Here is a 24,159-nt window from a genome sequence, read left to right on the forward strand (position 1 = left end):
GAGTTTTACGATGCAAACAGGGGACAGCTCTGGCGTGTGGCACGGACAAGCCTCAGGTCTCGGGGCTGTGGCCTCGTCTGGGGACGGGTCGCTCACTAAGCCCACACGGAGGTTGCCCGTGCGAGGATGCGAGGAGCAGGCGCAGTCCGTGCAGTTAGTAAGGAAAAGGGAAGGCGGCTCCCGGGGCGGCTCCAGGTGGAGGCCCCGTGGCGGCGACAGTCCTGCGGCTCTGCCAGGGCCGACAGCCAGCGCCTCTCCCAGCCGCACCAGCAGGTCCCTCTTGGGTAAGGCCCGCAGGTGGGCAGCGGGGCCGTGCCAGGTGGGTCAAAGGTATCCGGAGCCACACCTCTCGGGCAGCCCCAGGCATCTGGGGTGGGTCCCCTCTCGCCCAGCCCACTGTCTCCTCACCTGGAGCCTGGGCCCGGGCTGGCAGCGCCCACACTCGAGCCGGAGCTGAGAGCACAGGGGATGCTGAGCCCCGAGCCTGCTGGCCGCGCGGAGGAAGGTGAGCGCCCGGGCAGCCAGGCCCCCGGCACGCCCCCCCGAGTCCTCTGTGGGGTCCTCGGGCCAGTACAGCATGCAGACTGAGAAAGGAGGGGCTGGGTCCCCTGCAGGGGACGGGAGAGGCCGGGCCAGCATCTCGCACACCCTGGCTGCCGCTGAGAGCCAGGCCCAGGCATGCTCTCTCCCTGCTCGGTCCTCAGGACCGGGGAGTGTGGGGGCAACACCCCCCCAATTGGAAAGAGTCTCCATCGTGCAGGCGGGGCAGGTCCCCCTCCAACTGCCCCCAAGCAGAGAAGGCAGGACCTGGAGCTGGTCACGGGAGGAGGCGGGGAGGGGGGCAGCCAGTGGTGCGGGGAGTCCTGGCAGGCAGTGGGGCCTGGGGAACAGAGAGGGCGCCCCAGCCGCCCCCTCCTGCGAGGCCCGTGGGCTCAGGAGGAAGCAAATGACAGGTGCCGGCCCGGTGAGTCACGGCAGGAGGAGGGCGACGCCGGGCCGCCGGGCCGTGACTCACGCTGTGTCTCTGTTGCAGGGCGGCCTGGTGGCACCGGGCCTCTCTGGGGCTGATGCCGCTGCCCCGGGGGACTCCAGGACGCGCGCTCTGAGGCTCTCGCCCGGGCGGCCCGAGGGGTGCGCCGCCCCCGGGGACCATGCCAGAGGTGCTCCTGCTCAGGGGCGCCGGCTCCATCCTGAGGACCGCGTAAGGAACCAGGCCCCTCGCTGCCCCGGCAGGGCGGACGCCGGGCCGGGCAACGCCTGACCCTCGCACACTTGGTCCCCTCCTCGTCTCCCCAGAGCATTTCCTTCTACGCGCTTTCCCAAAGGCCCGTGGGAGTCCGCCGGGGACCCCGAGGGCTGACTCTCCCCTCAGCGTTTTTGTGGGTGGTGTGTCCCCACAATCGCTGTAGATGCAGGCAGAACACGGAGGCCTGGAGAGGTACCGTGACTTGCCCACGTCACACAGCCAGTCCGCCTTGTGAGCCCGGGCAGGCCACCGACGGCGAGCCTCCATGCCGTGTGTTGTTGCAAGAAAGCATTTATTGGGCACCTACTGCATACGGAGCCGTGGCCGGCCTGGCCACTGAGGGCCGGATGGGAAGAAAGGGCCGCAGAAATAAAACGGGACATGGATTCCCATCCCTGAGCGGCTCACGGGGAAAAGGCCGTCCCTCGACGATGGGCCACGCACATTGTGGGGACTCGAGAAGGTTCGATCCAGCCATGTGACCAAGCCCCCCCTCGGCGCCCCTCAGCGACGGCTCGGGCAGAGGACATAGCTGAGGCAGGCCCGGCCCTGCTCTCAGGGAGCTTCCCGGCCACAGGCGGCCTTCAAAGGCCAAACCTGAGTGTCCCAGGGCGAGAGGGTGCTGGGGTTAATCCAGGAGGGCTTCCTGGAGGAGGGGCTGGAGGAGGCTCGGCAGGTTCTGTCTTCTTCAGTGGTTCCCATCAGCTCCTCTGACAGCATAGTTGCGGCAAGGAGAGGCCCATCCCCCACAGACTGCTCAGGGAGAGGGAGCATGCAGGCTGCCTCCGCCTCCTCCTCCTCCCACGCCCCTCGGATGTGCCCAAACAGGCCCTGCCGGTGTGTGCTTGCTCCCTGTGCTGCGGGGCAGGTGCTGGGGAGGCTTGTTCTGTGGATGCAGGGGAGGCAGGGTGCTCACCGGGTGTACGCTGGGCGGGTGCAGACCCTGCCCTCAGCAAGGTGACCCTTTCGGCCTCCTTCCTCCCACGGAGGGGACAGCGGAGGCAGGGCCGCCTCCTGGGGCCCTTTCCCCACCATTACTGGTCCCTGTCGTTCGGGACAGGGGGGACTCATGCCCAGGCCGCCGCCTGCCTCCAGGCACTGCGCTCTGTTCAGGAGGCTCTCCGTGTCCTGAGAGGCAGCCCTCCTGGGCCTGTCCCACTGACAGGTCGTGACCATGGTGACGAGTCACACCCCACCTGCCGGGCTGATGTACCGGCCAGGTGCCCCCGGACAGCGGCAAGACTCGGAGAGGCCCCTGTGCCCTCAGGTGTCGGGACAGTAGGGTCTGCCCCCAAACACAGGTGCCTCTCTCGGAGGGAAACATCCTGGGCGCCACTGTGGAGGCAGGTCCTCCGTGGGAACCTGCAGTCCCCACAGGCATGGCCGTCCAGCGTGGCCGTCTAATTTCCCGGCCGGCTGCTGCCGGGGTTCTTGTCCCAGCTTTACAAAGGGTTCAGCAATCTGGAGAAAGGGGCTGCGCGTAGATTCAAGGAGTCCAAGGATGAAAGATAGTTTTGAAAGGCATTGGGGGTCAAAGGAGCTTCCGCTAAAGGAGCTAAAGACTCTCTCCTTGTCTCAGGACCCTTGCTTTTTATTAACACAATTTGTCCTAAGGCCAGGTGGCGATAATACACTTCAGAGGGTAGGGTTTACAGAAGCAGTGTCAGATTGGGGAATAGCCTGCAGCTGTTCAGGTGTTTGGCCAACAGGAGGCAATAACATGCAGATTGAGATGCCCTGAGCTGTCTGGCAGCAAACGATTATCCTATTCAGTTTTGGGCGGAAGTGCCATAGCCGTTCCAACAGGTAATTGCATATGTGGCTCAGCCCTTGTTGAGCCCCCCAAGCTTCACCAACCTTTTGATGAAACTCTTGTAATGATGACATGCTGGAATCGGTTCCCGGCAGGCTGCAAAGCGGGGCCAGCACGAGGAGCTGACCATTAGCAACACGAGGGGGTTTACGAACGGGGACGCCACCAGCAGCACCCGTGCTGACGCATGGGCAGGGGCCTCGGGGTGAGGGGCCGGGCAGCCGGTCTGTGGTGGGTGGTGACCCTGCGTGAGCAGGAAGTCTCAGGGCGGTCAGTGAGTTCCGTTTCAGAGGGTGGGCATGGCGGTACCCCACTGCAGGGCCTCGAGGGAGAGGCTGGGGGGTGGGCCCTCTGGGAGGCGGGGTGCGCCCTGCTCTCCGTGAGGCATGCGGCAGAGGCTGGGGGAGACCCCGTGGGCCATCGTAGGGGTGAGTGAGGTGTTTTTGTCACACGAGGTACAGCTAGGGGCCGCGGTTCACCTGCCATTGAGGGCGGGCAGGGCAGGCAGGGGAGGGGCAGCGGCCGTGTCTGAGCCACAGGACGGGGTGCCAGACGCCCTGAGAAGGGGCTCCAGCAGCCGTCTCCCCATCAGCAAGCAAGGTGAGGTGCTTGGCCTCGGCTTCCTCGGGCGGCCGTCTGTTCGCTTGGTCCTTGTGGAGCTGCACAGACTAGGAGAGGGAGACACGCTGCCTGTCCCTCTGACGGGGGCGGGGGGGGGGGCGGGTTAAAGACAGGCTTGTGTGTGAGGAAGGGGAAGGGGAAGGAGACGTGATGACAGCCCGCGGCCTCCGCTAATTGGAGGGTGGCTGCCCGGCTGCTGACTTCAAAGGTCGGCCGCTTTCAGCCCTGGGGTGGCCCTGCGACCAGCCGGTCCTGAAGACGGGCCGAGATGGGGCGCGGACATGGCCCCGGACACTCACAGCGGGACCCGCAGCCCGCTGTGTATGTCCCCTCGGGCCCGCGGCTGGCTGAGCCCCGCACTCGGCTCTTTGGCAGCTTTGTCCCCACGCGGTCAGGCCCCCCGTGCCCCCCGCTGGCACCGTAGGCCTCCCCCAGAAACAGGCCTGGTCCTCCTCCCTGTCCTTCCCGCAGCATCCCCTCCGCCGGTCTCCATAGCAACAGCAGGGCAGCACCAAGCCCCTCAGCCAGGCCCTGCTCCCCGAGTTCCCCGGAAGGGACGGCTCGGCCCCCCACTCGGCTCCTTCTCCCTCCCTTCTCCCTTCATAACCTCCTGGTGTCTCTGCTTTAAAACTCACCTCAGGTTCTTAAGCAGACTGCCGCCCGGCGGGCCCAGGTGTGTCTGCAAACTTAGTTTGCACGCGTGGTCCCTGCGAGGCGCGAGGCCGCATGCGAGAAGCAGGTAATTGGCCCGCTGCCTGGGAAGGGGGCCCCCCACCCCCTGTGAGAGACGGACAGACAGGTGTCCCTGGAGCCCAAAGCCCCCGGGGGCTGTGCACACGCTGACCGAGCGCGTCCTGAGCTGGTGCGGCCGCAGCCCTGCCCCGTGCTGAGGGCCTGCTGGTCCCCACCTGCTCGCCCACAGAGGCTGGGTGGGCCCCGTCGTGGCGGGCCAGGCGCAGGGAGGCCCAGTCACCACCGGGGCCAGGCCTCCAGGTCCCATGCTCTCTCTGTGGGTGAAGACAGGGCCAGCCACAGGCCCCACTGGGCCTGCTTGGACCCCTGAGAGCCCCGGAGCGTGTGGGGGGTTAAGGGCGGGGAGTCCGCCCAGCCCCGAGCCTGCAGGGCCAGGCCATTGGTGTCCTTTGGGACGGCAACCGAGCCCAGAGAGGGCCGTGCACTTGCCCAGAGTCACACAGCACAGCACAGCAGGGCCAGCCGAGTTCTCCTCCTGCTGAGCCCTGAGAACCTGCAGGGACAGGCCGGGTGGGTGGCGAAGCCCCTGCCGCTCCGGGGGGTCTGGTCCACCGACGCCCCCTGGGAGGCGTGGAGCAGGACCAGCCGGCCCGGATGCGTGTCTGCCGGTGCTCACCGTTGTTCCCTACCCGCCAGCTCCCTCACTGACGGGCACACACTCTCCAAAGAGGCCCTAAGCCACGCTCTCGACCTCTCGTCCCCGGAGAAGGCAAACGATGCTCAGCCGAACTCCGCAGGTGAGTCAGGGGCGCCTCGGGCGGGCGGGCGGGCGGGACGGCTGGATGCAGAACCCAGCTGCGCTGGGGCAAGAAGACAGGGAGCCTCAGGGCAGGGCGTGGGGGCGGGGAGGGGCACTCCCCACCACACCCTCCCGTGGCCAGCGTGACCAAGGTAGTGGGAGAAGGTGTCTTCCAGAAGCTGAGGACGGGGAGAGGCAGGGCTGGGCAGCTGAGGCCTCGGCAGAGCCGGGCGCTCACCGGGGCGGGGCTGAGGCCCGAGGCGGCGCGGTGAGCCAGGCCCTGGCGCTGCCAGCGGGGCACTGGGGCGAGGGGCAGGCCGCGGGCAGGGCTGGCTCTGGCGGCTGAGTCACCTGCTCTCTCCCTGACCTTCCCGTCGGATAATCGCACCTTTATTGGCTTTCATTGGCTGCACGATGATGTTGTAGCAACAGCGGGAGCTTAGGGAATGGGAACAGCGCGGCCCGGGGTCACTGTCTCTGACCCCCCGCCCCCCCCCCCAGCCCCACGCTGTCCTCGGCCGCCCGCCTGCCACCTGGGGGTCGGGGAGAAGAGCTCCGCCAGGTGCCAGGTCTCCAGCTGTGGCTTTCCCAGCCTGACCGTCAGCCGCCCCCGCTCCCTGGGGTGGGAGCCGGTCCGGGAGTGGGCGCTGCGTGCCGGGCAGCGTTGGACCTGGCCGTGCGCTTTGTAGCATGCCCTGCGATCTGTGCACGCCTGGCGTGGCCTCGTTTTTAGACGGGTTTGGGCTTGGGGGTGGGGGTTGGCCAGCTGGGAGGCCGGTGCCCAGGGTCTCCCAACGGGGCAGGGGGCCAGAACCGGGCAGGAGGAAGGGGCAGTGGCCGGGCCGCGTTCCGAGGCCTCCCCTCTGGGCTCCGAGGGCCGAACTGGGGGGGACAGGACAGTAGGACCCTGTGCGCTGTCACAGCACGGCGGCCGGAGGGTGGGAGCAGGCACTGGCCCCTGCCCATTGTCGTGAGGAGCCTGGGCACCGGGGGCGTAAGGGGTGACCAGGCCACCTGGCTCCCTGGAGACTACATGTCCGTCCCTCCCCCCCCCCCCGCCCCCCGTGGGGCTTGAGCTGCCGTCAGACAGGCTGTGCTCTCCCAGCCGAGGTCTCGGTGGCCTGGCCTGAGGGGTGGTTCCCAGGTGGGCGCACCTGTCACTCCCACCGGCCCCCAGAGACAAGGAAGGAGCTGGGCCCAGGAGGACCGACTGGTTTCCGCAGGGGGCGGGGGAAGGGGTGGGGGGTGGGGGTCAGGCGGGAGGCCTCCCACGTCCTCCTCCAGGGCCCGGGCACCTCCTGACTCTCGCTGTCACCTCTGGCAGGCCCGCCCGCGCCCTGGCTCGGCTCCGCAGGCTTCTGGCTCCTTCCGGCACTCGGTGGCCGGGGCACCGGGGCCTGGCACACGTGAAGCCCTGGCGCTCGGAGTCCTGGCCCCGTGGTGGCCACTCGGGCAGGAAGTGTGGGGGGAGCTCAGCGTCCCCTGAGCCCCAGAGAAGCATGGGGGGGGGGGCCGGGAGGGGCCTGCACCCCAGGCCCAGGAGCTCCTCTCAGCTGTCCCTGGATGCCCTGCAGCAGGGGGGGGGATGGAAGCGGGGGACTCTTTATCGGTCTCCTTTGATGGGAACCCGAGCTCAGAGGGTCAGGGGTTTCTCAGCGCAGGCAGCTCCTTCGAGGGGGGGTCTCCTCGTGGTGGCCACGCTGCCTCTGGGGGACCTAGATGCCTGGATTGGGGTCCCCCAGGCCCTGCCTGCTAACGGACGCATGTCCCCAGATCTCCGAGGGCCCCGGGAGCTCGAGGGTCCTGAGCTCTGGCCCCAGGTGGCCACTCTCCCCAGGGCAGCCCCACGGATCGGGCCCCAGGGCGGCCAGGATCTGACCCCCCTTTCCCCCCCAGAGGCAGCCCTGTGCTGGCCGGGACACATTCCTCTCTAGACCGTCCAGGTTGAGCGTGAGCCCAGCTGGAACGGGGCGGGGATGGGGCAGAGTAGCTGCTGGGCCTGGGCCCGGAGGTCTGCAGGCTTCCCACCCCGTCTCCCGTCTCCCAGTCACTCCCACCCCACTGGGAGCTCGGCCCAGTTTGGCCCGCAGCCCAGTGAGGTAAGGGATGTGCCGGCCGGCTCTGCCCTGGCTGCCGCCTTCCCGAACGCACCCTTCAAGGGCACGGGGCTTGGTGGGTTTGGCTGGGAGGAGCGGGCACTCCCCTGGTCCTGGGGCAGTTCACAGCCCGAGGCTGGGGGGCAGGGAGAGCCCACGGTCAGGGCAGCTTCCAGGGGAGGGGACAGGGCAGGTGGGAAAGGCCTCATCCCCCCTCCCCCTCCCCCCCTCCCCCCCCCCCCCCCCCCCCCCCGCAGCCAGAGAAAGCGGGGCCTCGGGGATCCTGGTAGAAACCTTTTCCTATCAGAACGTCCAGTTCTGTCCGGTCACACTCTGGGCCGGGGCCCGGATGCTGGATGCAGGGCAGAGGGCAGGAGGCCGCCGGGCTCGTGCCCAGGAGGACATGGCTGCAGCCCAGGCGCCTGAGGGGGTGCGGGCAGTGAAGAGAGCTCGCAAGGTCCCGGGGCCTGGGGGCGGGGCACCCCGTCGAGGGGCGGGGACTGCAGGCATGGCTGGGTCTCAGGCAGGGGCCATGGGGCCCAGATGTTCAGACTCCGCGGGGGTCCTCACCTGCCTGTCCCTCAGGAGCCCCGCCTGTGCACACACAGCAAGTGTGGGCGCCCCCGCCGCAGGCTCCAGCCGGGACCCCCGCCTCCCTCCCAGGCTCCGTCCTCGCCAGCGGTGCGGCCAGCTCAGCTCCCACCCGGGGGTCCAGGCCCGGGGTGGGGACAGAAAGCTGAAACCGCGGCCCATCCGGTGGAATTCAGCTGGGGACGCAGGCCCAGGGAGGGCGGGCTCTGCCCAGGGTCACTGCCTAGCGGCCAGCACTCGGAGTTCTGACCCTCCGGGGAGCAGCTGGGAGGCCAGCAGCTGGGGGTCCCTGGACGCCACAGCCTTGGAGCCGGTACACCCCGTTCCACCGTCAAGGTCCAGACAGACTGTTCCGGCCAGGCCGGCCTTGTCCTCCTTCCTCCCCGGAGAGCCTGGCCTGGGCCCTCTGCACACAGGGGCCGGGTCCCGGCGCCGGGGCGAGACATCTGTCCCCGTCCCGAGAGCCCCCGTCCCGGGCCAGCGTCCCTGCTCTGCATGGGAGCGGGCCAGGCCTTTCCCACGGGGCACAGCAAGCACCCCGCTCCCCTCCATCCTCGTCCTCGGAGGGCTTCTCTCTGCCTGGCCGCCTTTCTCCCAGGGCCCCTGCCTGCTGGGCGCCCGCATAATGGGCGATTGATAAGGCAGGCCTGGCAGCAGGAGGGAGGGGAGGAGGGAGAGAGGGCAGAAAGTGCACGCCGGGCCTTGGGAAAGCCCCACCTCGCTGCCCTCGCAGCTCCCACGCCCACGGGGGGCTTGGCCCCGGGCACGAGGAGGAGGCCCTGAGCCTGGGCGGAGTGGACTCCTGCCAGAGCACAGGGCAGGCAGGGCCTCCGGGCAGGCAGGACGGGCGTCAGCCTGGGAGGACTGGGGGAAGGCCGCGGCCTGGTCCCTGGACACGCGGTCCTTCGGTCCAGCCCTCCTGGGTGAGCGGGGGGAGAGGCTCACGTGTCCTTCCCCGCAGGGCCCTGACCTCTGCCCTGAGCTGGACCCTGCTCTCAGGACCCGGGAGCCATTGGCTCTGCCTTCAGGGCCTGTGGCTCAGGGGGTCCATCATGGGACAGAAGGAATGAGATGAAGGAGCTCTGTCCAGAACGCCTGTCAGATGTACACTGAGTGGCCAGATGATGATGATCTCTGAACGCATAATAACCTGGCCACTCAGTATGTGTGTGTGTGTATATATATTGGAGGCCCGGTGCATGAATTCGTGCATGGGTGGGGTCCGGCCAGCCTGGCCAGGGGGAGGGGACACGGGCAGTTGGCTGGCCTGCCTGCTGGTCGAACTCCCGGTCGAGGGGACAATTTGCATATTAGCCTTTTATTCTATAGGATAGACACTGAGTGGCCGGATTATTATGCGTTCAGAGATCATCATCATCTGGCCACTCCGTGTAAATGGTCTCTTCTGACCCACGAAGCCACCTGTGGAAACCGGTCCTCCTGGGAGCCCGGGAGGCGGCTGGGGGCTGGATCTGAGTGTCGGGGGAAGTGGAGTGAACGGTGAGGCCAGGCCGCGGCGTCCTGCCCACACACACCCATCGCGAGGGAGACGCACACCCACACAAGGCTAAGATGCAGGCTTTGGCGTACGGCTGTGTTTGACTTGGTCCACGGAATTTTTTTTTCTCTCGTTTTTTTTCTTTCCACATAATACTGTTTTTTTTTTTTCTTCTAGTATATGTTTATTGATTTCAGAGAGGAAGGGAGAAGGAGAGGGAGAGAGAAACATCCATGATGAGAGAGAATCATGGATCGGCTGCCTCCTGCACATCCCCCTACTGGGAATCGAGCCCACAACCCGGGCATGTGCCCTTGACCGGAATCGAACCTGGGACCCTTCAGTCCGCAGGCTGACGCTCTATCCACTGAGCCACACTGGCCAGGGCACATAATACTTATTTTAAAACTGTGAGCCAGTATTTTAAAAACCAGGTGATTACAAATAAACACCCAGATCGCAGGTGACTGTCATTTCCCTGGATGCCTGTGCTGTCCGCCCCCGGCCTCCCGCCCGCCCTGCCGCCTCCCCGGCACCGCTGGGCCGGCGGTCACCACTGCCCTGCGTGTGGCTTCCTTCCCTAGTGCGCGGGCCCCGTTCCTCGTCTGTCTCAGAAGCAGAAAGACGAGGCATGTCTCCAGGGCCCGAGAGCGAGCCTGAGGCCCGTGTCACCGCGAGCCGCACGGATGGACGCCCTGGGTCGCTGCGCTCTTGCATTATTGATCGTCCTCCATTATTGATGAGGACGTGGGTGCGCTCCCCAGCTGGCCCCCGAGGGCTTCGGGGTTGCTGCCCTCAGCTAACAGCAGGAATGTAATCCTTCCCCCCTTGTTTTTTTTTTTAATTTAATATATTTTATTGATTTTTTACAGAGAGGAAGGGAGAGGGATAGAGAGTTAGAAACATCGATGAGAGAGAAACATCCATCAGCTGCCTCCTGCATGCCCCCTACTGGGGATGTGCCTGCAACCAAGGTACATGCCCTTGACCGGAATCGAACCTGGGACCTGGGACCCTTCAGTACGCAGGTTGGCGCTCTATCCACTGAGCCACACCGGTCAGGGCCCTTCCCCGCTTCGGATGAGAAGAAAGCAGCGGCCGCAGAATGAAACCCAACGCCCCACGCGTGCGTTTCTGTCGGCCGGATGGACGCACACCGTGTCCGTGTGGTGGCCTGGAGGGGCGGGCGCAGGACGGCCTGCCCCTTGCATAGCCCATCCCTTCTGAACCGCTTTGGCTCCTCAGAACAAGGAGGTGCTGTGTTGTGGTTTTGAAAAAAGATGGTCAGTGTGAACCTGAGAGACTTCTGCTGAGCAAAGGCTTCGTAGCTGGTGGACGGGGCAAGGCCGCCTGCCTCCAGCTGCTCCCTCTTCCGTGCCTGCCCTCCGAGGCTGTCCACCGCCTCCTCCAGGCAGCCCCCCCGGCTTGCCTGCCAGCCCCACGGCCAGTGCCCAAGGCGTCGTTGGGACCAGAGGGCGGGCCGCGCTGCCCAGGGGAGGCCCGGGGTGGCTGGGGACAGCACGGGGCCAGGGGACCCCAGCTGCGCTCTCCCCACCCTGCAGAGGAGGCGCTGTGGACGACGCAGGCCGACGGGCGGGTCCGCCTGCGCCTGGACCCCAGCTGCCCGCAGCAGCGCGCCTACACGGTGCACCAGATGTTCTGCAGGGCCCTGGACCAGTACGGGCACCTCCCCGCGCTGGGCTACAAGCGCCAGGGCTCCTGGGAGCGCGTCACCTACGCGCAGTACTACCTGCAGGCCCGCCGGGCCGCCAAGGGCTTCCTGAAGGTGAGGCCCCGAGGGAGACCCGACCTCCCCTCCCAGGGTTCGCCCCCCCCTCGCTGGGCCCGCAGGCCTCTCCCCGGTGACTGGCACCTGGGCCCACACAGGGTGGCCCGTGCACCGAGCCCTCACGGTGCAGGCACCTGATAGGGGCTTTGCGTGTGTGGTCACATTCAAGCCAAGGGCTGGGAGGCGGGTGCTGGGCTGAGGGGCAGCAGGGGGCTGGGGGGCGGGCCCCAGGCCTGCTCCAGCGGGTGGCCTGGGCTTGGAGGTCTCGGAGGGGTCGTGACGGCCACGGGAGACCCTTCCCGTCGTCTGACCTGGCTGTCTGTCTGTCCCGCCTGGAGCTCGGCCTGGAGCGTGCGCACAGTGTGGCCATCCTCGGCTTCAACTCCCCGGAGTGGTTCTTCTCGGCTGTGGGCACGGTGTTTGCAGGGTGAGCGGCGGGCAGGGCAGAGCCCCGGGGCGGGAGGTGGGCAGGGAGGGAAGAGAAGGTGGTTATTCCTTTTTAGAGGCCCCCACCCCTCCCCAACACCCCACCTCTCCCGGGCCCCTCTGCCTGGGCAGCTGTGCGAGCGTCTGTGGGAGCCCTGCCTGGCTGGCCATGGTGCTCCGTGGGGCTGGGGCTGGGCAGAGGGGGGCTGTCGAGCCGGCGTGGACACAGGCCTCCGGTCCCTGCAGAGGCATCGTCACCGGCATCTACACCACCAGCTCCCCCGAGGCCTGCCGGTACATCGCCCGGGACAGCCGCGCCAACATCATCGTGGTCGACGCACAGAAGCAGCTGGAGAAGATCTTGAAGGTTAGGGGGGGAAGGGGGAGGCGTGGGGCTGGAGACTGGGGGTCCTCGGGGACGTCTAGCTTAGCTTGCAGGGAACTTCCCACCCCCCTTGCAGAGTCCCCTTCATCCTCAGCCAAACACACACACCCCGCCGTGCACTCACAGACCCATTTACCAGATCAGAATACTGAGGCCAGAGAGAAGCGTGCTCTCAGCCAGCCGCCTCTGTGACTTCAGGGCCAGGCCCCGCGGTCTGGGGTCCCGTGCCCCGGGGAAGGGTCGTGTGCCCCCATGGCCCTGATACCCTGGGCCGTCAAGTCTCACTCCCAGGGATGGGGCGAGGGGGCCGCAGGGAGGCTGTGTCGGGGCGTCTGCAGAGGACACGGCGGGAGCTGGGAGCCTCCTGAGCCAGCGGGACTCGGGACTCGCAGGTCTCGCCTGGAGGGGTGCTGCCTCCTCGTGCGTGTCAGGCCTTCCTGACGGGCCCCGTCCACACGCCCCATGCGTGTGCGAGGCGCCAGCTCCCAGCCGCAGGGCTCTGGTCTGTTGGACGATGAGCTGAGACCCTCTCTCGCGGGCACAGGGACCTGGTGTTGGTTTTTACTGTCAACATCCATTGTGGGCTCCCTGACCCAGCGAGGGGACTGCCTCCCGCCTGGGGGCCTGGCCCCTCACGGCCCCTTCGGGACCCCGCGCTTCAGGGCCTTCTGTTCCGAGTGTCGGTCTGTCTGGCTTGGATGGGTGCTGGGGATGGGGCGAGGAGACTGGGGTGTGGATGATTCAGCCCAGAAGGAACTGCGCTGGGAGCCCCCTTCTCCTTCCCCCGTCCCCCGAAGCCCCAGGCCCCTCACGACACGGAGGAGGGTCAGAGTCAGAGGGTGGTGGCAGGTCCCTGGCCCGCCAGGCACCCCAAGCTTGGTGGGGCCTGGCTTCCTCACACGTGCTCCCCTCCGATCCCGGGGGCCGGGGCGTGCTGTAAGAGCTTCAGGGGACCCCAGGAAGTTGTGTTCCATCCCTCGGGGAGACAGCACCCCCTCACCGATGTAGCTCTAACCCACGTGCCCCCTCCCAGGCCCGTGGGCAGCTGCAGCCGAGGCCCGGGATCAGGAAATGCCGCGCCTGGTAATCACCCGGATTAAAGCTGTTACAGAGGTTTCCGGGCGAACACAGAGGCGGACAGGGGGCCCGGGTGTGCCGATCCCCCGGTGAATAGCCAGGCGTGACATCCCGTCACCCCTCTCACCCGTGCACTCTTTGTGCTGAGATATTTGCGGGCAAACCTCTGACAGCGCCCTTTCCGACCCTGAAAATTCCAACGTGCATCTCAGAAAAGGGACACTTTTCGTAAACGATCACAGTGACCGTGTCACGTCCAACAAGCAAACCCCCTTCCACGTGAGACACCCGTGTCTCTCTCCGTCGGCGTTGCGATCAGGACCTCAGCCCACCCCAGTGTGTCTCAGTGTCTGAATTCAAATCAAAGCCCCACCTGCTGCTCCTCAAGCCACAGACCCGTGTGGTCCCGACCAGCAGCCTCGGTACCACCTGGGAGCTGGTTAGAAAGGGGGGTCCCCTGCCCTGGCCGGTGTGGCTCAGTGGGTAGAGCATCGGCCTGCGGACTGAAGGGTCCCCGGTTCGATTCCCCGTCAGGGCACATGCCCGGGTTGCAGGCTCGATCCCCAGTGCGGGGCGTGCAGGAGTTAGTTGGTCTGTGATTCGCTCTCATCTTGGGTGTTTCTCTCTCTCTCTCTCCCTTCCTCTCTGAAATCAAAAATCAAAAATAAAAAGAAATGTGGGTCCTCAGGCCCCATCCCAGACCCATTGCTTCAGAAACTCAGGGTGTGGGCCCCCCAGGCTGCATCCAGCACCTACCCCCTCTACCGCCCCCCCCCGCCCCCGGGAGCTGACGCGGGCTCGTGGGTGAGATCCTCCAGAATCCGGGTCACCAGCCTCCCACACCCGCAGTTCCCTGCCGGCTGTGCCCGGAGATCACGTGGGCCGTGCGTTTCAGGACATACCTCGTGGGCGGGAGCTCCCTGCAGGTGGTGCTGTTACCCTCACCTGGCACCACCTCGCCGGGCAGGTGAGGGCAGGCGGAGATGCTGCAATTCCTCGTGGGTGCCCGTGCCACACGCTCGTCCACGTGACGTCCCGTCGGCCTTACTCCGCTCACGACGTTTGCCTGAATTAATTATTTCATGAGCAACGGCCTCTTCGCCTTCGCTTTCTTTTCTGTCCTCCAGGGGGCGCTGTGCCACCTGACACCCCCCCTCGGTGCAGAGCAGGTGGGGGCGGCCGTCAGCATCACGGTGTGGGAATAGTTTGTCTGATCGAGCCCCACCCAGGTTGTGTTTCTGTTTTTTTAAGATGTTTTTATTGATTTCAGAGAGGAAGGGAGAGAGAGAGAGAGAGAAACATCAGTGACGAGAGAGGATCCTGGATCGGCTGCCTCCTGCACGCCCCCCACTGGGGATGGAGCCCGCAACCCGGGCATGTGACCTGACCGGGAATCGAACCCTGACCTCCTGGGTCCTAGGTTGTCGCTCAACCCCTGAGCCACGCCGGCCAAGGTTGTGTTTTTTTACCAATTGAAGGCGAGACCCTCCACGGCACAATGTGCGTCCTGTTAACGATGTCAGGAAGGCGGATGGGGTGACATGTTGCCATCGACATCCCTGTCGCCTCCTGCCCACCTGCTTCCCCCGCTCGGCTCCGTCACCCGAGCCCGTGAGGCACCTGCGCTGTTTCTCTCCTGCTCCCTCTCCGCCTCGCCGTGCGGGCACACCGTCCCCCCGAGAGAGTCCTCCCCCCCCCCCCCCCGCCGCTGCCCCACCCACTCACGTCCTTCGAAGGGAAAGCTGCCTGGAGGCCCGTGTCCTGTGGGTCAGAGGCTGATGGGGAGCCCAGTGACCTCCCCACGGAGCCTCTGCCCGGCAGACAGGCCCCCAGCGACGGGCCGCTCCCCGGAGGCCACCTTCCTGTTCTCCGTGGAACTCCGTGTCTCTGTCACGCAGATCTGGCAAGACCTGCCCCACCTGAAGGCGGTGGTGATGTACGGGGAGCCTCCTGTGGGGAAGGTGGCCAACGTGTACACGGTACGGGAGAGGCCTGGGCGCCTGGCAGTGGGGGGTGGGGCGTCGGGGCCGCCAGCTGACCCGGCCCCGCTCTCTCCCACCGCAGATGGAGGAGCTCATGGAGCTGGGGGGCCAGGTGCCCGAGGAGGACCTGGACGCCGTCCTCAGCACCCAGCAGCCCAACCAGTGCTGCGCGCTGGTCTACACGTCCGGCACCACGGGCAGCCCCAAGGGCGTGATGCTGAGTCAGGACAACGTAGGCCGCGCCCGGGGGGGGGGGGGGCTGGGCGCAGGAGGTGTGGGCAGACTCCGTCTGTGGCCCACCCTGAGCCCCGCACAGGGGCGGGGGGCTGCCCATGGGGGGTTCCTGCAGAGAAGCCCAGGGGCAAACACTCCAGGGGTCCCCCAAAGAAGGAGCCCAGGCCCCGGCCCCTGTAGCTGTGAGCACCTCCGGGTGGCGTGTCGACCTGCGGCCCCCCATCGTCCTCAGATCACCTGGACGGCTCGGTACGGCAGCCAGGCCGGCAGCATCCAGCCCGCCGAGGTCCAGCAGGAGGTGGTGGTCAGCTACCTGCCCCTCAGCCACATCGCCGCCCAGATCTACGACCTGTGGACGGGCATCCAGTGGGGGGCCCAGGTCTGCTTCGCCCAGCCCGACGCCCTGAAGGTCAGTCTGCCCTCTGCCCGCATGGGGGTTCCCGGATGTGTGCCGGGGCCAACCCGCGTGTGTGTGCTCACGGGCCCCGGGCGGGCGTTGGGGCTGCACCGGCTCCCCATCCTGTGTCAGCCGAGGAGGAACTCTGATGACCTTCCGTGCAGGGAAGTCCAGTCAGTAGTTCTGTGGGCCACGGCCGAGGAGCATCCTCAGAGGGCGCACAGATGGTCGCACATGCCCCTCCCCCACCCCCCCTGCACCGCACCGCCCTGCGCCTGCCTCGTCCGCTACCTGTTCTCTGGGCCCGTCTTTTTCTTTTCTTTTAAATATATTTTATTGATTTTTTACAGAGAGGAAGGGAGAGGGAGAGAGTCAGAAACATCGATGAGAGAGAAACATCCATCAGCTGCCTCCTGCACGCCGCCCACTGGGGATGTGCCCACAACCCAGGCATGTGCCCTTGACCGGGATGGAACCTGGGACCCTTCAGTCCGCAGGCCGACGCTCTATCCACTGAGCCACACCGCTTAGGGCTCTGGGCCTTTTAGCACCAGGAATCCCCCAGCCCCAGGTGGCTCCCCCGGCCTCTCATTGGCCCAGGTGGGGTCACATGTCGACCCCTGACCCAGCCCGGGCTTAGGGGGCGGATGTGGCCTCTGAGTTAGCCCAGGAGTGACCTCTGAGCAGTACCAGGTTCTGCTGGAGGAAAGAGCAGCCGCAGCCTGAGCCCTGCCATGCGGGCGGGTGCGTGGGCGCCTGTCTGCGCGGGAGCAGGGTGCCTGAGCTGGGTGCGCGCCCACCCTGGCGCCCGCCTCCTGTCACGCCGGCTCTAACCAGCGGCCTCTCTCTGCGGCGAGCAGGGGAGCCTGGTGGACACGCTGCGGGAGGTGGAGCCCACGTCGCACATGGGGGTGCCCCGGGTGTGGGAGAAGATCATGGAGCGCATCCAGGAGGTGGTGGCTCAGTCTGGCTTCATCCGGCGCAAGATGCTCCTGTGGGCCATGTCGGTGATGCTGGAGCACAACCTCAGCTGCCCCAGCAGGTACGGAGGGCGGGGTCACAGCCTCGTGTGCGCGCTCCCACTACCCCCCTCACCCTCACCCCTGACCCCTATCCGTGCTGGGAGCCTGTGCAGGAGACCGTCCTCTCCCCAGGCCCCACAGGGGGCCCCGCCTCTCCCAGGCCCCACAGGAGGCCCCGCCCTCTCCCAGGCCCCTCCCTCTCTCAGGCCCCGCCCTCTCTCAGGCCCCGCCCTCTCTCAGGCCCCACCCTTTCTCAGGCCCCGCCCTCTCTCAGGCCCCACAGGAGGCCCCGCCCTCTCTCAGGCCCCGCCCTCTCCCAGGCCCCACAGGGGGCCCCGCCCTCTCTCAGGCCCCGCCCTCTCTCAGGCCCCACAGGAGGCCCCGCCCTCTCTCAGGCCCCGCCCTCTCTCAGGCCCCTCAGGGGGCCCCCGCCCTGTCCAGGCCCCTCCCTCTCTCAGGCCCCGCCCTCTCTCAGGCCCCGCCCTCTCCCAGGCCCCACAGGGGGCCCCGCCCTCTCCCAGGCCCCGCCTCTCTCAGGCCCCACAGGGGGCCCCGCCCTCTCCCAGGCCCCACAGGAGGCCCCGCCCTCTCCCAGGCCCCACAGGGGGCCCCGCCCTCTCCCAGGCCCCGCCTCTCTCAGGCCCCACAGGAGGCCTCGCCCTCTCCCAGGCCCCACAGGAGGCCTCGCCCTCTCCCAGGCCCCACAGGAGGCCTCGCCCTCTCCCAGGCCCCGCCTCTCTCAGGCCCCACAGGAGGCCCCGCCCTCTCCCAGGCCCCACAGGAGGCCCCACCCTCTCCCAGGCCCCACAGGGGTCCCGCCCTCTCCCAGGCCCCGCCCTCTCTCAGGCCCCACAGGAGTCGTCAGCCTTTGGACGCGCTCCCTCCTGGGAGAAGGGGCCCCAGGGGTGGGCTTTCCAGGCTCCCGGCCTCCCCGTGACTTCGCAGTTGCTTTTTAACCCCCACACGGTGCTGCGAGGGTCGGGACCGGGTTAGAAATACTTCCATGGCTGGTGTCCGGCTCATGAGACGTGTGCACGTGCCTGCACCTGCGCGTCCTATGCGCAGGCATGAAGCGGACGTGCATGTCGGTGCAGTTACGGGCTTTCCCACACGTCTGTCCAGGGGTGTCTAGGCGTGACTGCTGCCAGTCTCTGCACGTGTGTACTCCTGGTGGCCTGGTGCCTGTACCCAGCTCCATCTGTGTCCTGGCTCGAGACGTGTTTGCCCCTACGTATGCAGGCATGTTCATAGGCAGGGCCAGTAGGTAAACTGTCCACTAATGGATTCGGCCTCCATGCCAAGCAGTCAGGAGAGAACAGGCCGGGCCAGTGTGGCCCAATGAACACCCACCCTTTCTCTTGAAGGTTTATTTTGTGACTTTTTTAAATATATATTTTTATTGATCAGAGAGGAAGGGAGAGGGGGAGAGAGAGATAGAAACATCCATGATGAGAGAGAATCATGGATCGGCTGCCTCCTGCACGCCCCCCACTGGGGATCGAGCCCGAAATCCGGGTGTGTGCCCTTGAATCAAACCTGGGACGCTTCAGTCCGCAAGCTGACGCTCTATCCACTGAGCCACACCAGCCAGGGCTATTTTGTGACTTAGAGAGAGGAGAGTGGGAGGGAGAAGGAAACATCGGCTGCTGATGCATTCGTTGGGTGATCCTTGTCCGTGCCCCGACCAGGGCCCAGCCTGAGTTCAGGCGCATCCGGAAGATGTTCTAATCACAGGCCCCGGCAAAGGGTCTGGGATGGGCCTGAGGACCCACATTTCTTTTTATTTTTTAAATAAAAAGGGCCCTGAAGCTCTTATAGCGCCCCCCCCCCCTCTCCGGGATCGGAGGGGAGCACGTGTGAGGAAGCCAGGCCCCACTGAGCTCAGGGTGCCTGGCGGGCCCGGAACCTGCCACCACCCTCTGACTCTGACCCTCCTCCGTGTCGTGAGGGGCCTGGGGCTTCGGGGGACGGGGGAAGGAGAAGGGGGCTCCCAGCGCAGTTCCTTCTGGGCCGAATCATCCACACCCCAGTCTCCTCGCCCCATCCCCAGCACCGATCCAAGCCAGACAGACCGACACTCGGAACAGAAGGCCCTGAAGCGCGGGGTCCCGAAGGGGCCGGGAGGGGCCAGGCCCCCAGGCGGGAAGGCAGTCCCCTCGCTGGGTCAGGGAGCCCACAATGGATGTTGACAGTAAAAACCAACACCAGGTCCCTGTGCCCGCGAGAGAGGGTCTCAGCTCATCGTCACAATTTTTTTTATTGATTTTAAAAATTTTATTGATTTCAGAGGAAGGTGAGGGAGAGAGAGAGAGAAACATCGATGATGAGAGAGAATCACTTTAGTGAGAGTGCGTGTGTGTTGTTTCCTCTGTGGCCCTGCCCCCCCCTCCCCCGCAGTGACCTGAAGCCCTTCGCGGCCAGGCTGGCGGATCACCTGGTGCTGGCCAAGGTCCGCCAGGCGCTGGGCTTCGCCAAGTGTCAGAAGAGCTTCTACGGAGCGGCCCCCATGGCCGCCGAGACCCAGCGCTTCTTCCTGGGCCTCGACATCCGCCTGTACTCGGGCTACGGCCTCAGCGAGACCTCGGGCCCCCACTTCATGTCCAGCCCCTGCAACTTCCGGCTGTACAGGTACGCGTGGGCCGTGCCCGCACCACCCCCGCTCACACCCCCGGGGTCCCCCCCGCTGCCTGGGGCTCGGAGCTCCGGCCCCGGGCTGTGGGGTCCCCGTCCCGGGGAGCTGGTCTCTGCCGTGTTCCCCGGTCTGTGGTGGAGAGCAGGGCTCCGGGGAGGCGTTCTCCTCGTACCCACACAGTGTTAGGTGCCCCGCATCGCTGAGGGCGCAGGCGCCACAGGGGTGGGAGCTGGGGCAGGGCCGGCCTCCGGTGGGCAGAGAGGACAGTCAGGGCTGAGAAGCGAGTGAAGGCCATGTCTCAGGCTTAACTGCCTCCCCGTCCCTGCTCAGCTGTCCCCGAGCCTGAGCCGTCCCATCCGGGACATGCACATTCATTCATTCACTAAACCCTTTCCTTGGCCCTGCTTCTCAGCGCCAGGCCCCTGGCAGAGTACAAGAGGCCTGGGAGGGACACCCTCCGGCCCTCAGTGCAGACTGAGAAGTTGGGGATCCCAGGGCCCTCGGGGGCTGATCCCCGGGCTTGGAGGAACAGGGTCCCTCTGACCAGGCCTCTGCCCTTGGCACCCCCACCCCCAGCTCCGGCAAGGTGGTGCCCGGCTGCCGGGCGAAGCTGGTGAACCAGGATGCGGAGGGCATCGGCGAGATCTGCATGTGGGGCCGCACCGTCTTCATGGGCTACCTGAACATGGAGGACAAGACGCGCGAGGCCATCGACGCCGACGGCTGGCTGCACAGCGGGGACCTCGGCCGCCTGGACGGCGACGGCTTCCTCTACATCACGGGGCGTCTCAAAGGTGTGTGTGGGGGGGGGCGGGGGCGGGCACCACCATTTACACCCCGGCTTCCTCTCCATCACAGGGCGTCTCAAAGGTGTGAGGGGTGGGGGGCCGGGCCACCACCTTGACACGCACGAGAGCGGTGCGTCCTCAGGGGCCACCGCCGTGATGGGCAGGGCTTTATTGCTGATGAGGAAGCCAGCGAGGTTAGGAACTCGTCTGGGGACGCCCAGCTGGTAGACGGCGGAGCTGGGCCTCGGACTCCCTCGAGAAGCCAGGGCGTCTCTGCCGAACCTCTGAACACGTAAACGTTAGCGTTTTCCCATTTGCCCGAGGCCCGGGGTCAGCCCGGCCCGTGCACAGAGTGGGACCAGCTTGCCTTCGCTGAACTGGGTAGAACGGGCACAGGCGGACAGCGTCCCCGAGTTGATCGAGGGTCGTTATTAAGGAAGGAAGCCGCCTCAGAGGACAGACAGAGCGGCAGGCCCCACGCTGGCCCGTGCGCAGGCCCCGTGCACACTCGAAAGACGGGGGCACCTGCCGAGGGCAGACACCGGACGAGAAAGCGCAGAGGAGCGGTAGTGACGGGGAGAGGCGGGCCGGCTGCTGGAGGCCGCGGAGCTGGTCCTGGCCGAGCAGGCGGCCTGTGGGCAGTGGGGAGAAGGGAGGGGCGTCCCGGAGGGCCGTGTGGGCACGCCTGGGCCCGGGCCCGGGCTCTGGACGGCGCTGCGCTGAAGGCAGCTCTGCCCGTGGCCACGGGCAAGTCCCTGAACCGCGCTGTGCCTCTGTTTCCTCGTCTGTGAAATGGGAAGGCCGCGCTCCCTCCCGTCAGGGCCTGTGGGGAGGGTGAAGTGAGTGGCTGACACACGGCAGGTGGCACAGTGCCTGCAGGGGTGAAGATGTCGCTCAGAGAGGCAGGGAGGGGGGACATAGCAGGGGGGAGGGGGAGGGGGAGGGTCAGAGCAGCTGGGTGGCCGAGGTGCGAGCCCTGGTTCAGCCGGGCCCGGCCTCGCCCCCCCAGAACTGATCATCACGGCGGGCGGGGAGAACGTGCCCCCGGTGCCCATCGAGGAGGCCGTGAAGACCGAGCTGCCGCTCATCAGCAGCGCCGTGCTGATCGGGGACCAGAGGAAGTTCCTGTCCATGCTGCTGACCCTGAAGGTGGGTCCCCGCAGTGCATGCTGGGGTGGGACCGGGCTCGGGACCGGGCAGCCGTCCCCAGGGCCGTCCTCTGCCCTCTGCCCCCGGGGGTGCGGGTGGCACACGCTCTTGGGACAGCCTCCCTGTCCCCGGCCATCGGCCAGCCACCGCTCAGCAGGCGCGGCTCCGGCTGCTGGACGAGGCGGGAGCTGCGGGCCCGGCTCCAGCAGCGACTCCTCCGGGCCGGCCGCGTCCCGTGGGGCAGGCGCGGGCTGACGGCCTCCGGTTCGCAGTGCACGCTGGACCCGGACACCTGCGACCCGACCGACACGCTGACGGAGCAGGCGGTGGAGTTCTGCCAGCGGGTGGGCAGCAGGGCCACGCGGGTGTCGGACATCGTGGGCCGCAGGGACGAGGCCGTGTACCGGGCCATCGAGGAGGGCATCCGGCGGGTGAACGGGAACGCGGCCGCCCGGCCCTACCACATCCAGAAGTGGGCGATCCTCGAGCGGGACTTCTCCATTTCGGGCGGCGAGCTGGGTAGGTTGGCTTTGCTTTGATGGCCCCCTGTTCCGGGGGCGGGGGGGGGGTGCCTGGCGGGAAGCAGAGGTCCCTGGCGGCGCTGGGGTGGCCAGCGCCCACCTCCTGCACGTGGGAGGACACTGCTCACAGGGACGAGGCCTGGGCTGGGACTTGTTAGTTTGAACCGGTGACATCCGACGGCGGTGGCTGTGGGACCCCTGCCCCCTGAGATCACCAGGGGCCGCCTGCCTCTCGTGGGTGAGACCCCGAAACCTACCGTCAGCCCACGTGGCAGGTCGGGGTGAAGGCCCTCGGGACGCGGCCCGCAGAACCGGAAGGGCCCGTGGCACGGCCTCAGGGGGGGGGGGCGGCAGGCGCTCCTGCAGCGTCTCGGGGCGTTTCAGGGCGCGGAGCTGGCAGGGCCGCCTCCGTGAGATGCCCTCGGACCTCAGGCTGGAGCGCGTCCCTGGCGCGGCTGGCCGCCTGGCCCAGCACTGAGCGCGGCCAGCCAGCCAGACAGGTGTCCTCGCTAAGCAGCCTCCATAAATGACTCGGGCTGGCGGCTCCGGTGACACGGCCCAGCGTGAGCGAGCACAGAGGGGACGTCCAGCTCCCGGGCCGCGAATCGGCCATGTCCCCCTGCCCTGGTGCGCCCTCCCAGCCTCGCCCGGGGGTGGCGAAGGCCTCTCAGCAGGCGCCCCGTCCCCATCTCGGGGGCAGAGAATCATGTCCCGTGCTGAGGACGGGCACGCGCGTCGCTGCTGTGCAACGTGTCACGTAGAACTCCGCCGCTCGGGGCGCAGGCGCTGCGGGTCATTCTGCGGGTCCACCGCCCAGCAGCTCGCCGGCGGTGCTGGCTGGGGTCTCCGGGGTTCCGGAAGTGTCAGCGGGCAGGGCCACCTGCAGGGCCACTTCCACGCCCCCTCGGGGTGTGGCACCACCGGGGCCTCTCCGTGGCTGCCCCAGACACAGGCCCGTGAGCCGGGAAGACCTATAGTCTTCATTGGGCCACTTGAGTCATTTATTCAAGTGCACGGAGATCAGAGACGGGTGCAGGTCAGGGGTCAGGGGTCAGGGGCCCGGACGTGCAGGAGGGAAAGGTCTCGCGGCCGCTCCCTGGAGTGACGGGCTGCCGCCGCGTGGGGAGCAGGTCACTCGGCCGGCTTGGGGGCCGGCTCCCGGGCGGTGTGGCTTCATTCCGGGTACAGGACTCGTGACTGGATCCTGACCTCACGCCTCAGACCCCTCACACGCGCGTTTCTCCCATTCCCCGTCCAGGCCCCACGATGAAACTGAAGCGGCCGGCGGTCCTGGAGAAGTACAAGGACGTCATCGACTCCTTCTACCTGGAGTGAAGGTGCCGGGCCCCCAGCGCCTCCGGCCCCCCTGCTCTGCGGCCGGGCGGGGCTGCTGGCCGGCTGTGAGGCCGGCATCCACCTTCGCGGGCCGCGGGCCAGGCAGCTGGCCGTCCCGAGAAGCTTCCCATGTGCGTAGTTGTAGTGTTCGGCGTCGCTGTGTGTTCAGGTGACAGACCGGCTCCCTTCCAGCACTGAAGGGCCAATAGCAGCTGGTGGGGGGGGGGGGGGCTTCTGTTCCGCGGCCACAGGGAAGCCTCGCTGTCCCTCCCTCCCTCCCTCCCTCCCTCCGGAATCTGCCGGGCGGCCAGCCCATCACTCCTGCCCGGGGCTCCCCACGCACTCGCCCTCACGGCCGCTCCTAGAGCTGCTGCTGCCTGTGCCCTTAACGTGTGTCCTGGACATTAAACTTCTTAACCAGCTGTCAGCAGGCCCTGGCGATTGTTTTCTCGGCTGAGCAGGTGGGAGCCGTGCGGGGTGGAGGGTCTTTAGCCCCCAGGACTGTGTACAGCGGGCACGAGTGACCCTGGGCGCCCGCACGCGGCCCCCTGCCGCTCAGGACCCCAGCGAAGCGGTCATTCCCAGGGCCGCACCAGCACCCCAGGCCCCGAGGGAGAGGGAGAGGGAGAGAGCACACGCAGTCAGCTCTGGAACTCTTTATTCATTAGTGTGAGCCGAGGCGTTCGCAGCCAGTAAAGCGGAAGCAGCAGCTTACACAGCAGATACAGGGAAGGGGGTGAGCCGGGGCCCAGCCTGAAAGCACCCAGACGGGGGTGTCGTCAGGGAACCCCGGGACCTGGGCGCCTCCTGCCAAGCACAGGTCTGCGTGGCTACGCGAGGGGCAAGGGCGCGTGGCTGGCTGTCGATGAGATGGTGACCCGGCACCTGAGGGTTTAGAAACGCCATGCCGGGCGCAGGGGGTCGGGCTGAGCCACGCCCACAGCCGCCTGCTGCCCTGCGACCTCGCCTCCTGGTGGCGGTGCTCGGGGAAGGGAGGGGGGCGGCCATGGAAAGATCAAGTTAATAGCGTGGTCAGGCCTTTCAGCGGGACCAGCGGAGTGTGGC

The 24,159-nt window shown here is 67.0% G+C and overlaps 1 protein-coding gene across 2 annotated transcripts; it reads left to right on the forward strand.

The window, feature by feature from the left end:
* The first annotated feature begins 235 nt into the window (after positions 1-235).
* Positions 236-23,663, forward strand: ACSBG1 (acyl-CoA synthetase bubblegum family member 1). 2 transcript variants are annotated; one of them, XM_079763865.1, is made up of 16 exons: positions 236-505; positions 1,034-1,201; positions 4,321-4,419; positions 5,070-5,170; positions 10,920-11,143; positions 11,485-11,573; positions 11,819-11,939; positions 14,933-15,013; positions 15,099-15,248; positions 15,483-15,659; positions 16,508-16,689; positions 19,067-19,297; positions 19,878-20,095; positions 21,099-21,238; positions 21,511-21,757; positions 23,018-23,663. In XM_079763865.1, exons 2-16 carry the CDS (start codon positions 1,152-1,154, stop codon positions 23,092-23,094), a joined length of 2,187 nt encoding a protein of 728 aa, XP_079619991.1. In that variant the 5' UTR covers positions 236-505; positions 1,034-1,151; the 3' UTR covers positions 23,095-23,663. The 2 variants fall into 2 exon arrangements, with proteins under 2 accessions (XP_079619991.1, XP_079619992.1); XM_079763866.1 differs by lacking the exon at positions 4,321-4,419.
* Positions 23,664-24,159: the final 496 nt, after the last annotated feature.

Source organism: Cnephaeus nilssonii (genome assembly GCF_951640355.1).
Source record: "Cnephaeus nilssonii genome assembly, chromosome: 24".
Lineage (NCBI taxonomy): Eukaryota > Metazoa > Chordata > Mammalia > Chiroptera > Vespertilionidae > Cnephaeus > Cnephaeus nilssonii.